At 36.2% G+C, this 14,828-nt stretch overlaps 1 protein-coding gene across 3 annotated transcripts in view; it reads right to left on the bottom strand.

The window, feature by feature from the left end:
* Nucleotides 1–340: 340 nt before the first annotated feature.
* Samt1 (spermatogenesis associated multipass transmembrane protein 1) overlaps nucleotides 341–14,828 on the bottom strand; it is a 64,869-nt gene continuing 50,381 nt past the window's right edge. Inside the window, exons 1-3 of one of the 3 annotated variants that reach the window (XM_017602281.3) lie at nucleotides 3,646–3,720; nucleotides 3,118–3,216; nucleotides 341–1,131 (exon numbers count right to left, since the gene is read on the bottom strand). In XM_017602281.3, the coding sequence (XP_017457770.1) occupies nucleotides 459–1,131; nucleotides 3,118–3,146 (702 nt within the window). In that variant the 5' untranslated portion in view covers nucleotides 3,147–3,216; nucleotides 3,646–3,720 and the 3' untranslated portion in view covers nucleotides 341–458. Of the gene's footprint in view, nucleotides 1,132–3,117; nucleotides 3,282–3,615; nucleotides 3,721–14,828 lie in introns of those variants that run through there. The other 2 variants (XM_063280347.1, XM_006256812.5) reach the window with 2 other exon arrangements.

A 14,828-nucleotide genomic window follows, 5' to 3' on the forward strand; every position in this document is an offset into this window, starting at 1 on the left:
AAATGTCTAAGAAGTTTCTTCATTAGTAGATTTTCTTAAAGATTTTTAAATGGTCTAAGCTGATTTTAGGATCTGAATTTCTCCAAACAGGAATGTGGTTACTTTCTTTGTTTAGGCATCAATTTCCTTTTGAAGTGATCTCACTTGATATTTATTTATTTTTGCAAAGACGATTTTATAGATGTTAATTTGTCTACTTGTTAGAAACTCCATGTTGGAAAAATCTGAAAACATTGTCATAGACTTTAGAGTTTAGGCTATAATAAAAAGTAAATAACTTTAAAAAGTTAAGGGATATAAAGGAAGAAGTAATCTTAAGCACAGCCTGAAAAACACTTGATTCTTGATATAGAACAAATTTATTTAGAATGAGTTGAGTGCCACATGAGTTTCCTGTTGAAATGAGAAAATTCTCAAGGAATATTCTCATAGATGTTACAAATGCATAGTTCCTAAATTCAGGCCTCGGGTGGATTTGTTTTGGAACCACACTTGTCTTTCAGAGAACTCTGTAGTTTCAAATGCTTTATCTCAGAGACAAACATGAACACACCAAAGAATGACATGGTGGCAATTAGGAGGCCTATTGGGAACACTGCAGTTAAATGTTTGCTTCTTAAGATTTCTTTCTTAACAGGAAAATCAGGTGGAAATTCAAGAGTGGTTTGACCATAAATGTCTACCATGTGGTTCCAGGTCACAGAAACAAATGTGAACATGCTGCTGACACACAAAATTATGGCAGATATCTTGTAGCAATATATCTGCATCTCCACAAGTGGGTCTTTCATGAAGCTGATCTTAATTGCCATTGCACTGAAAACCATAACCACAGGCTTCATCAAAATGGCCCATACTATCAGATTCTGTGCATACAAAAATTCAGTTGAAATTTTCCAAGTTGAATCAATTGGGATATACACCAGCATCTTGGTCAGTGTCCCAGAGACATTAAGCTGTTGAGGATAATATGCTTCCCATAGTCCAAAGGACACAAACTGCACAACATTGCTGTCAAATTCCCACAGGCGCCAACATAAGCTGCTTGCAATGAGTATTTCCAACACGAAAGCTGATAAGCTACTCAGGAAGCCATTCAGCTTGTACATGAACTCTGCCCCACTGTCAAATCTGAAGATGATATTGAAAAAGTATAAAGTCAAGACAGGAACACAAAAGAATTTTCAAAACAAAATATTCACTGTACATGGAGCACTAATATAATATGTCATGATTTTCACATAGTTGCAGTCAAGAATTCTAGGCATTAATATTTCAGATAATACAAGTAACAACATAATAAGCCTGGAAATCCAGGACAATGGAAGGATTACCATCTACAAATGATTTTTTCTTTCTATTAATAAACTGAAAGGATTTATTAAGTGACAATATTAATACCTGCTATTAATAGTAAGAAAAAAGTGTGTGTGTGTGTGTGTGTGTGTGTTATATAATCCCATGAAAGCTTATGTACTGTCATCTGTGTTTTCAATGGAAAACATAAAAAATTAATGAGAGTAAAAATCAAAAGTATTTTCAAATATCATTTCTAAATTACATCTCAGGACTATCATATGACTATTGAGAAATGAAATCTGAATAAATAACAATCAAAATGAAAATAATCCATGTGGTATAAAGATGCATGTCCAAACTCCATGCATGAAAAAATATAGTCTTACATATAAATACATGCTTTGACACACAGATATGTACACAAACACACACATGCAAAGGCATAGGAACATAAATATTCAGGCCAAAAAAGAACACTAAATAGATAAACTAACATTGTGGAATGCTATTCTTATGTACTCTTTCTGAAAGGGAAAACTTTTTAAAAGACTATATTTTTTTAATTTTTTTTTATTAACTTGAGTATTTCTTATATACATTTCGAGTGTTATTCCCTTTCCCGGTTTCCGGGCAAACATCCCCCTCCCCCCTCCCCTTCCTTATAGGTGTTCCCCTCCCAACCCTCCCCCCATTGCCGCCCTCCCCCCATAGACTAGTTCACTGGGGGTTCAGTCTTAGCAGGACCCAGGGCTTCCCCTTCCACTGGTGCTCTTACTAGGATATTCATTGCTACCTATGGGGTCAGAGTCCAGGGTCAGTCCATGTATAGTCTTTAGGTAGTGGCTTAGTCCCTGGAAGCTCTGGTTGCTTGGCATTGTTGTACTTTTGGGGTCTCGAGCCCCTTCAAGCTCTTCCAGTTCTTTCTCTGATTCCTTCAAAAGTCTATATTTTTAAATTGAAGCCACAATAACAATGACTTTCAAAACATGTAGATATCATGTCCAAGGCAATTCCTCATTGGAAAAGTGTTTGCTGAAACCCAAAAAGATCCTGAAGTCATTCTTCATGGTTTACATCTAAAATTTCCATGGAAAGCATGAGGACTTGTTGATATTTCCATAATTTACCCATTATATAAGCAAACATACACTTTCAGAATATGAACATTTGATTATTTCTTATCATTTTCCTGACTAACTTATGTGTATTTCTGAGCAAAAAAAAATACTCCACATGAAATGTAGGCACAGATTCATTTAGATCTCTCCTCCATTTACATCTTTGGAGGTATAAATTTTAATGTTCATACAAAATTATTTCCTAAGGGCTGACAGAGGGTACTTGAGAGAATTTGAAGGGGGAAAATGTTTGCAGCTACCAAGTATGTGGTTAATTTCATTGCTACTCTTCTTGCAAAATTTCTTAAAGTACTAAAATAAGATCGTATGGCTCACAAAATTTCCCTCTCAGGTACCCAATACTGGGCAGTTTCTGTGTCATGTGCTTTCAAATTTAGAGAAGATAGTAATTGTACCCCTTGAAAAGTTACAGCAGAAAGATGGGATTTCAATTGAGGGTAGTTTCAGTAATACCTTACTCACACAATTTTACTTACAGAGGTTTTTCTTCTGCAGTGGACTGCAGTAGCACTGAATTTTGATTTACAAACAGAGACAGGCAGAAAATGCTGCTGGGTCACACAAATATGCTAGCCTAGCTGTATCTGGCTCTTCTTCTGTCTAACTATTATTGAGTAAATGCATGTGCTTCATACAGACCAAATTTGAAATTCCTCATTTAACTTATTTAAAGATTTACCTTTGTGTACCAACAGTAAGGCGTTCCATTTGAAAGATGCTGTGATCATAAATATCTTCCAAATAACAGGAAATGATGACTAGAGGAGGAGCCAATTACCTTCAGGAAAAGAAGTTCTGTTACTCAGACATTTAAACTCAGAACGGTGTCCAACCAACTCCTGGCTCACAGAAACCTTTACAATTCTCACCTGTGCTTTAATTACCTGAAGTCATGGAGAATAACACAACTGATATTCTTAAACTTCAAATCACATCCATGCAGTCATTACCACTCTTTTAGATAAGAAAATATAAAGGCTAATTTCAATGTTCAACCTCAGGAAACTATACATGTAAACTGGTCATCAAAAGTTGAAGTGTCCTCTTACACAATTATGGTTTCCTTGCACTTGATATTCCAAGAATTTACATACATGGGAATGCTATGAAGAAACTGCTACACCTTATCTCAGTGGCTGACTTGACTTTCTTGGTATGGTGAAATGAAAATTACTACTAACAACTACATAAAATATCAAATACTTGCCTCTATCTCTTCTTTGAAGTGCAAGTGTTAGTGACTGGCCAGTGTCAGAGAGTGGCTTTAAAATTCTTGTTTCCATAACTACCAGAGTAGAATGACCCATTATGACTAATGCATCAGAAGCAAGGCACATAATATTAAAGGACTAGAGAGGCTAATGTCCTTCCCATTGTGAAAAGGTTTATAAAATTTATTTAATTCATTTTTCCTTTAGAAAGTTTCATCATAAAATACTCATAGAGTAAAGTTTTCCCTTTAATATTTTCAATATCATTCCTTACCTACATACATATCCAACTGGAAATGTGTTTGCTCATGCCCCCCCCCCAAACCACAATAATGTCCTCACACCTACTTAAGTACAGTAGCATGCTGAATAGATGTTGTTTACAACTACATACTTCAATGTCTCTCACACTTTGGATTGTTTAGTTGTAGGACTCTTTGTTAATTATCATCTACAGCACACAAAAGCGTTTATGATATGTGTTGAGTAAGGGCCATATTTAATGATTAAATAAGGTCTACATTAAGAGTGATCTTATTTCAATATTCCTTGATTAGAATTTTAAAAGTAAACCTCCCCTATGGCTAGGACCTATCTAATATCAAGTATCTGTTCACTTAAGCAGTGTTATTTATGAGTTTTACATCTTGATGTGGAACTTGACAGAGTCTAGTATAAATGTTGTGTGTTACTCTCGTAACCCTATTAGAATTACACAAGTATACCTTCCAGGCAGGTCACCGTATTTCTAAGAACTTGTACATACGTGGTTTTGCTGGTTAAATTTATCCTGAAGTAACTATAACTGTATCTTAAAGTATCATGATCACTAGTAAGTAAAAGTGGAAATGAGTCAAACTAAAAATATAAAACTTCAAAGACTTTCCCCAGAAAACAAAACCAATCAAAATGCAGAGTTATGCTTCCAGTTTAAGTGGACATACCTAAAATTGATACTTGTATCTATGGCTCAGAAATTACTGCACAGTGGGTATGGAAAGATTGTAATCAACAAAGTATTGTGGAGTTGCTTGTCAGATTATATCCCTGAGTTATATCATAATAAATACCAATAAAATCTCACAATCATTAATGGGCAATTATAAGATGCAAAAGAATGATACCAAGGAGCTTGTCAAACTGTGAGGAAACAAAATTAGCAGATCTCAACATTATAAATCATAATATAGACAACTCCAAAAAGCTAAAATTCGGAGAGTTGTTATTATCAAGAAGTGGAACACCAGTTCCAAATTATCAGCCTTGAAAACATTTACACAGGTGGCATTCATTACAAGAAAATGGTAATAATGTGTGTGTGGGGGGGGTGTTGGGGGAAACACATCCATATGTAGGCACGCAGTATCTTTAAGCACAATACTGGATATATGCCAGAAAAAGTTGAGGACTATCAGAAGGATTTGTTAGGAGGAAATGGAATTAAAGTATAATCTTAATAACAAATGTAAAGTCTGTGTTCTTGCAAAGTTAAAAATATAAAAAAGGATGAATGTCCCATACCACGTTTAAATCAGATAATTTTAATAACTTAAACTGACCAATATTCTCCAATAAATCTGTAATTGAAAATCTCATAACCAAATGAAGCAAAGAAATAGAGGTGCATTAATTGTACATATTATGAGAATTTCAAAAAAAATGTTTTATAACGGGAAAACTGAAGTAATGTATTTTAATGGTTTTTACTTTGCCACTATTTGTCCATATTCATACCACAAAAAGTCCTAAGTATAATTAAAGACAAAGTTTTCTATGTATTAAATGCAAAACTTTTACCAAAATACAGTGTCATTAAGGCCATAGAAAAAATATTATCCACTGTGTTTATGTAAGCTTCATCGTAGAGATGCGGAGATTGTCCCACATATGATCAAACTCCTAAATAATACGAATGCAAGAGGCATACCTCAACATAATAAAAGAAATGTACCAAAATCTCACAACCAACATAAACCTAAATGGAGAAAAATTGTGGGTGGAGAAAATAAGGTATTCCATTACAAAACGAAATTTGAATAGTATCTGTTTATATGTCCAAACCCATAGAATATAACAGAAGGATAATCCATACCAAGGGGCTAACTACATTCATGAAAACATGAAAACATAACAAGTAGTCACACCAGCTAATTGGAAGAACACACACACACACACGCACACACACACACACAGAGAGAGAGAGAGAGAGAGAGAGAGAGAGAGAGAGAGAGAGAGAGAGAACAAATCTCATATACAGGTAAAAAAAACATACTACCATCATCACCATAATAAATGGAAAAAAACAGGAACTAACAATCATTGGCCATTAATCTTTCTATTTCCCACACATTCAGAGAGATGCAACTATCAGCATGGAAACAAAATCAGTATCCATCCTTCAGTTGCGTACAATAAACAGGCATTACAATGTAGATTGATATCATGGTATCTGATTCAATTTCATTTATCTGTGTGCCTGGAATTATTACAATGCCATGCTCTTTATTTATATTTCCCTGTAATAGTTTGAAATTAGGAACGGTGAAATTTCCAGATGTCCTTCTACTATGCAGAATTGTAGGTATGCTGGCATTTCTCTCCTCACTTTTTCTGCTGTATTTTTCTATATGAATGTGAGTATTGTTCTTTCAAATTCTATAAAGAATTATTTTGCCATTTTATAGAATTATGATCTTGCTCTAGTTTACTTTTGGTAACATGGCCATTTTTTGCTTGGTCAGTCTCCTGATTGATGAGCATGGGAGATTATTTCATCTTCTGATATCTTCTTCAATTTCTTTTTTCAGAGATTTGAAGTTCTTTTAATGCATGTATGTTACTTTCTTGGTTATATTTAAATCACAATGTGTTATATTATTTTTTAAATGAAGCATGTTTCTTCCTTATTTTCTTTTTCAGCCTTTTTGTAGTTGGTAACTGGGAGAGATTCTCGTTCTGTGAGTTAATTTTTTTATATGCAGCCACTGAGCTGAAGGTGTTTACTATACGGAAGAGTTCCCTGATAAAATTTCTGTTTTTGCTTATATGTACTAACTTATCATCTTCAAAAGGAGGAACTAGATTTCTTTCTTTCCAGGTTCTACCTTTTTTTTCTACTTTATTGGTTTTATTGCTTGGGCTAGAACTTCCAGCCTATTGGTTAGATAAGGTGAAATGGGGCAGACTTTTTTTTGTCTCTGATTGTAGTGGAATTGATTTAAGTTATTCTCAATTTAATTTGTTGTCGGTTATTATCTTGCTGTAAACTTGCTGTATTCTGTCATATATATATATATATATATATATATATATATATATATATATATATATAGAGAGAGAGAGAGAGAGAGAGAGAGAGAGAGAGCGTGTTAATGATCATGTGTTCTGTTTCTGTCAATTTATTGATATGATTGATTACATCAATAAGTTTTCATATGTTGAACCACGGTGTATGTAGCTTTTTCTACCCCACCCAAGTTCCAGAATGGTCTGTAATACCAGTCTCCACCCAGATTCCCTTGAATCCACAGATAAAAGACACAGACACAATCAATGTTCATTTGTAACTTGACTTTGTAACACAATGGCTTAACATTATTAAACTCCTGCAGTTCCCATATCCTTATCCATACTTTTAGCTCTTCACCCCCACCTGCCCCTAACTTTAGTTACTCAGTTACATCTAGTCCCTGATAAACATTTCCAATCTCCCACCTTTAGGAGTCACCTCAAGCTGCTGCTTCACAAAAGACCTAACATGGTGGCTTGTCTTTTTTTCTCTGTGAAGCATGTTGAACTTTCCTCTATTCTTCTTGCATCCCTATATTGCCGCCGAGTACCTGCCTATCCCTTCTGACCAGTAATTGGTACATGGCTTCTTTACTTACAGATCAAGATGAAATTGAGCATTAGGACTGTATTTTGATGTCATTATGCGGGTGTAGGCAGGTACAGGATAGAACGAGGCCTGTCATTGGACGAAAAGGAAGGATTGGCAGGAGAAAAGTTTTAGAGAAGAGGAGGCTGGAGCAAACTGGATGGAGGCACCTGAGAGACCATTGCAATGGATGTTAAGAATCCTCTCTGCACATATTACAGGTTGTTATGGCTATTCTTAAGGGAAGGATGTATACAGGATTTTCTGTAGTCTAGATGGGCAAATTGGATCCTATTGATTGGTTGTAATTTCATTATGTGCATGTATTGTGGATTGAGGTTTTAACATGTAAATCTGATTGTTGGGTTACAGTTTCTTGACTCTTGATTTTATGGGGTGACTGGAACCAGAGAGTACCCAGCTGGCAAGGGTTGACCAACGCAACTAGCAATGGGAGTGTAGAGACCACTGGGGATAGGAGATAGCTAGACAAATGTGGCATGGTACCACATTGGAAACAGCCACCTCTGAGATAAATTTTTATAAGTTCTTTATGGTGCTCCAGTGCCAGAACTAGTGTGGGAGAGAGGCAGCCAGGGGAGATGTTAATCAGAGAAAAAATAATGTTGATTCTATATGGCCCTATAGTGCCAGAACTAATGCCAGGGAATGACCACCTGTGTCTGAGAATACCAGGGGGGCTAGCTTTGTGCATTGAGGCATGGGAACCAGTGTCACCAATATTTTAGTTTTACCACAACAAGTGGAAAATCAACCAGTTTTGCAAGAATACACTACATTTATGACTATTAGCATGAAATGTAGAGTGTTTTTTCTAAATAAGAGGAACCCAGTGCCATATTGAGTAACATGATGGCCCAAATGTGGAAACCTTAAACATAGGAACAGCAGGGATGTCTGCTCAGAGACTGTAGGTCCCCGAATATGAAAAATACAGACTGCTCCACAGTCACAAAGACCTAAAAGCATGGAAGCTGCCTGCTTCCTTAAATGTTGATTAATGTATTAGTCATTTAAAATGCTGTTTTTCTTTTCCTTTTAGAATACTTAAATACATAGTTTGTCCAAATCATGTGGGGAATTTGATCCACCATTCAGAACTAGATAAGAGATAAATAAAACTCTGTAACACTAGTCTGAATAATTACAAACATATATTATAGAGTTATTAATAAATAAAGTCTGGCACTACAGATAGAGATCTTAGCAGAGAGGTGGTGTTAATATATAATGCTCTAATAAGTCTTTCAGGATACTCATATTCTTTCTAACATAGGCTCCATGGGAAATTTGGGATATTATCCTGGTTTGACAAGTTGCCTGCTTCTACATCTGTATTAATGGTAATGTGATTAATTTTTTTATAGTTAGCAGGAGAGAATACAGAGTTTATCTGAATCACATTGGGATTTTCACACATGGTTCAGGACTTAGAGGTAATTAGTCACTTGCTCCATGCAAAGAGTGGTGAAATAAGACTGATGCTCCAGGTAGAGAGCTTAACATCTGTATTTTGGGCTAAAATCTTAATTTGACAAGTTACTAACTCATTTGGTATTGGTATAAATGAATAGGTTATCAAATTGCTTTATGAGCTGCCATGGTATGCCAGCTAGTGAGGATTTGTGGTTATTTTAACATTTACCATAACAGGAAGCTCATGTTCTATTAACATGGGCTCCACGGAATTTTGGGTTAATTTCCTGATATGACAGATTAGAAAAACCTAAACAGGTTCATACACTACTGTTTTGCTTTTTTTTAACTTTTTTAAAAATAGTTTTAATTTTCATAATGTCAACGAGGGTGCAGAGGGTACCTGGAAGAGAATGGGGGACAAGAGACGTGAAGAAGGATGCCAAGACAAGTGTCTGATCAAGGTGACAATTTTATTTTTTTCCAAGGATGAATTTATACCATAACAGGGGTAACAGAGAGAGGGAGAAAGTGGGAAACATTTACTCAGGGCAAGGACACAGTATTCATGTGGTCAGCTGATGACAACAGGATATTGGTTTTTCAGAAAGGTTACAGGTCATCACATTGGGTATCGACGTCAGATGTATTTCTCAGCAAGGTCAGAACTTTATCATATCATTATTGATACTGACCACCAGATTTGTATTAGTCTTCTGCAGCTGGCTGGGGATTTTCAATGAATCCAGTCATACTTAACTCTAAATATAATAATAACCTCAATGGTGGAGGTTTCCAAGGGCATCGCTCCCAACATCATAATAGGTGTGATTTTGAGTCTTCATATATTATGTCTCTGGGAGACAATACAAGAAAGAAGCTTTTCTGGTTACAGACTAAAGAACCTGGTATTTTGGGAGAAAAATTTTGTCTTTGTATTTTTCAAACAGAGGATTAGGCTCTAGAAACCTTCCAGAGGTATATGGGTTAGATTTGATAAAGGGAAACTGCGTGAAGAAGTAGATTAAAAAGAACAAGACAAAACAGAATGGACACAAATTTATCCTAACTAGTCTGTAAAACTTACACAGACAGATTCAACCCATACAGATAATCTTGAAGATACTAATGTTTTGTTTGAGATTTATATATTACAGAATGTACAACTTTGGTGAGTGTCACCATCAGACCTGCATGCACTTCTGAGTCTCAGGACCCTGTCCAAGACAGATATCAGAGACTACAACAATTGTTGGTGTGGCCAGCTTCCTCATCTCCACTCCCTTCTAGCTATCTCAAACCCATGTTCAGCTTGGAGAATCTATTGAAGAGTTGTCACCTCAATTCTCTGGAATTTGGGGCCTAAAATGGTTATTCTGAGGTTGGTTTTTTTTCTGAAGAATTTAGAAATGGTCATAATTTAACAGAGAGGAATTACCTCAAATTGATTTTACAACCATAATCTCATTTGGTAGAAATCATTATATCTGTTACAAGTTAAGTTATAATCTTTTACATTGGTACAGAATTAATTTAATACATATTTATATTTTCTTTGATATAAATTCCTTATAATTTAAAATTAACATTGTTACTTTCATTAAAATGCATTGTGCATATACAATACATTTAAGTACACAACGCTTATACCAATCCTTTACGGCTATTAAAGAACTAATGGGAGATGATTAAACATGTGAGTTAAGGAGCAAATAGCAAATTCATAGCTCTAAGATTATTGTTAGAATGTTTCCCAGATAATTTATTATGAAAATTAGTGGACAAGAGTCCAGATTACTTACATAATTAGATGGTTTTCAAAACCATCAGAAATCCTCAAAATCAGACATTTAATGTTATTTATCTTTTGGTGAGTCATGTCTGCTCCTAACAGCTCCCCATTGGTGGAGTCCAAGAACAAACTGAACATCTCCAACTCCAGGTGAGGTGATGTATTATACCAAGACAGCCACTATGCAAGATCTAACTCAATACATCTACAGAATAAATACGGTCCAGAAAAGGATATGTTACAAAATAACTTAACTGATAATTTCTGATAAGTCGGAGTGATCAGCCCTTCAAAATCCTGTGTTTCAAAAGTCTGTCAGATGATCCTAAGCCAGATGGCTGAAGAATTGCTCTCACACATTGCTGACAGGGGAGTGTTAAAGTGGAAACTTGTCTCTTAATCTGTCTCAGTTCTTGAAGCTGTGTTAGGCTTCCTATATTTACAGATGTATTGATCATTCTCAGATATCTGATGGGGTTGAAGACTGATTATAGTCTCATAGCCTACTCAGACTGTTTAACCTTGAGAATACATACTTTATTAGATAGTTATAAGATATTATACAAACTAACCAGGATATAACATGGATTTTAAGCCTTTCTTAAGCAGATAACTAAATGTTATGTTTAAGTGATAAATGTTGGACTGGGTATTAAGTATATTTTATACTATTAAATTACAAAATGATAAAGTTTCACTCAGCTTATATTTGAGAGAAAAGGTTTATTTTTAATTAGACAGAAGGGGTAAAGTGTAGGTTGATTTTATTATGCAGATGAAGGCAGGTATAGGATAGAACGAGGCCCCTGTCATTGGATGAGAAGGAAGAATGAGCATAAGCAGGAGAAAAGTTTTAGAGAGACAGAGGAGGCTAAAGGGAGGGGGAAGGAGGCAGCCAAGGCAACATGGCAGCAGATGTTAAGAATCTTCACTGGACATATTACAGTTTTCTATGACTATTACGAAGGGATGATGTACACAGTATTTTGTGTTGTCTAGATGGGAAAATTATATCTTATCAATGGGATCAGAGGATATTGTGTGATATGTTCTTTCATGTGGTGACTTAATTGAGTTCAAGAGTGTGTATGGTGTATGGAAGCACTGGGCCCACCACAGAATGGAAGTGTATTCCTGGCATGGTGGAAACCAGCCAAGAAAGCTGTGAGTAAGGCTGGTTGGACCTGACAGGTGGCCATGTTAAAATGGCTTGCAGAGAATGGGTCAGAAAATAGATGGGGGCAGCATGTACCAATTAAAGCAATAGAATGCTAATTCTAATACCCTTCTGGAACCAGAACTAGAAAGGAAGCAAGACCACCAGGTTAATTCCAGGAACCAGTTACCTGCTTTTTAATTTTTACTGTGAAAATGAATTGGAGCATCAAACGACCCCTTCAGTACCATCCTGATGTATCTGCAATGAAGCCTTACATTAATGTGGTGAATTTTTTGATGAGTTCTTTGATTTGCTTTGCTAGTATCATAGTGAGGAGTTTTATATTAATGGGATTTTTATTTTATTTTATTTTTTTAAGCAAACTGGTCTGAAATTCTCTTTCTTTGCTGAGTCCTTGTGTGGTTTATAGACCAGGCAAATTATGGCCTCATATAACGTATATGATGATGTTTCTTCTGATGCTGCCAAGTATGTTGTAGTCCTAATGGATTCTATTAACTTAACACAGTCTAGATATATCTGAACAAATAGCAACTAGGATGAGAATTTTCCTTCATGATAACAGACTACAGATAACTCTGTGGAGGCCTCTCCTGAGGATTGATTCATATGTGAATGTCAAAGTTTCTGTGATCTTGGGAAGCTGGTGCTTGGTTTTACAAAATGGCAAAGCTGAGGTACTTATGGAAGGTGGTTCATTAAACAATATTCCTTAGTGATCTCTGCTTATGTTCATGCCTCCAGAATTCTTCAAAGACACATAACCTGAGTAATTTCAGTACTGGACTGTGAGTCCCCTGCCATCCTTTCTCTCAAAAGTGACACAGAACTAGGCCCAACTATTATTTCCAATATGTGACACATTAGCTGACGACACACAGCTCAATCATTTCCTCCTTGTGTTGGAGTTTTCCATCTATTATCCTTTCTTGGGGTGGATTCGTGGAAAGTTATTTGGTAAATTTGGTTTTGTCATGGAATATCCTGTTTTCTCAATCTATGTTAATTGACTGTTTTGTGGGTATAGTAGCCTGGGCTGGCGTTTGTGTTCTCTTTGTTCTGTATGACATCTGCTCAAAATATTCTGGCTCTCAAAGTACCCCACTTTTAATTGTTATTTTCCATTTTGGAATCTAACTTCTATATTTCTTTGTATTGTGGATGTCAGAGTTATTCAAGATCTTTTCCAAATCTGTAGATTGCTGCTTTATCCTATTAACAGTGCCAGTTTGCTTCCAGAAGCATTTCATGAAGTTCCGTTTGTCAGTTTTTGATTTTATATCTTGACCCATTCGTATTAAGTTCAAGAAAATTTCCCCTGTGATAATATGTTCATGGCTATTCATATGTTCTCCTCTATTATATTGAGTTTATCAGTTTTCAAGATGATAGTCCAAGATATAGTTAGAATTATTCTTAGTACAAGGTGAAAATAGGAAACAATTTGCATTATTTTGCATGCAGAAATGCCGTTAGACCACAGCCATTTATTGGAGATGCCTTCTTTATTCCATTTTACTGTTTTGGCTTCTTTGTCAAAGATCATGTGTCTAGTGGTGTGTGAAATTATTTCTAGGTCTTCCATTCTATTCCATTGATACACATGTCTGTCTATGTACTAATATCATGTGGTTATTAAATCACTTTTGCTCCAGAGTATAGCTTCAGGTAAGAAATGATGATTCCTCCACAAATCATTTTATTGTTAAGAATTGTTTCCTCTATCCTGGGATTTTGTCTTTTCTTTCTTTTTTTCTTTATTAACTTGAGTATTTCTTATTTACATTTCGATTGTTATTCACTTTCCCGGTTTCCGGGCCAACATCCCCTATGCCCTCCCCCTCCCCTTCTATATGGGTGTTCCCCTCCCAAACCTCCCCACGTTACCGCCCTTCCCCCAACAATCACGTTCACTGGGGGTTCAGTCTTAGCAGGATCAAGGCCTTCCCCTTCCACTGGTGTTCTTACTAGTCTATTCATTGCTAACTATGAGGTTGGAGCCCAGGGTCAGTCCATGTATAATCTTTGGGTAGTGGCTTAGTCCCTGGAAGCTCTGGATGGTTGGCATTGTTGTTCATATGGGGTCTCGAGCCCTTTCAAGCTCTTCAGTCCTTTCTCTGATTTCTTCAAGGGGGTTCCCGTTCTCAGTTCAGTGGTTTGCTGCTGGCATTCGCCTATGTCTTTGCTATATTCTGGCTGTGTCTCTCAGGAAAGATCTACATCCAGTTACTGTCGCCCTGCACTTCATTGCTTCATCGATCTTGTCTAATTGGGTGGCTGTATATATATGGGCCACATGTAGAGCAGGCTCTGAATGGGTGTTCCTTCTGTGTCTGTTTTAAACTTTGCCTCCCTATTCCCTGCCAAGGGTATTCTTGTTCCCCTTTTAAAGAAGGAGTGAAGCATTCACATTTTGGTCATCCTTCTTGAGTTTCATGTGTTCTGTGCATCTAGGGTAATTCAAGAATTTGGGCTAATAGCCACTTATCCATGAGTGCATACCATGAGTGTTTTTCTGTGCTTGGGTTACCCTCACACAGGATGATATTTTCCAGTTCCCTCCATTTGCCCATGAATTTCATAAAATCATTGTTTTTGATAGCTGAGTAATATTCCATTGTGTTGATCTACCACATTTTCTGTATCCATTCCTTTGTTGAAGGGCATCTGGGTTTTTTCCAGCTTCTGGCTATTATAAATAAGGCTGCTATGAACATAGTGGAGCACGTGTCTTTGTTATATGTTGGGGCTTCTTTTGGGTATGTGCCCAAGAGAGGTATAGCTGGGTCCTCAGGTAGTGCAATGTCCAATTTTCTGAGGAACCTCCAGACTGATTTCCAGAATGATTGTACCAGTCTTCAATCCCACCAACAATGGAGGAGTTTTCCTCTTT

Source organism: Rattus norvegicus, chromosome X (genome assembly GCF_036323735.1).
Source record: "Rattus norvegicus strain BN/NHsdMcwi chromosome X, GRCr8, whole genome shotgun sequence".
Lineage (NCBI taxonomy): Eukaryota > Metazoa > Chordata > Mammalia > Rodentia > Muridae > Rattus > Rattus norvegicus.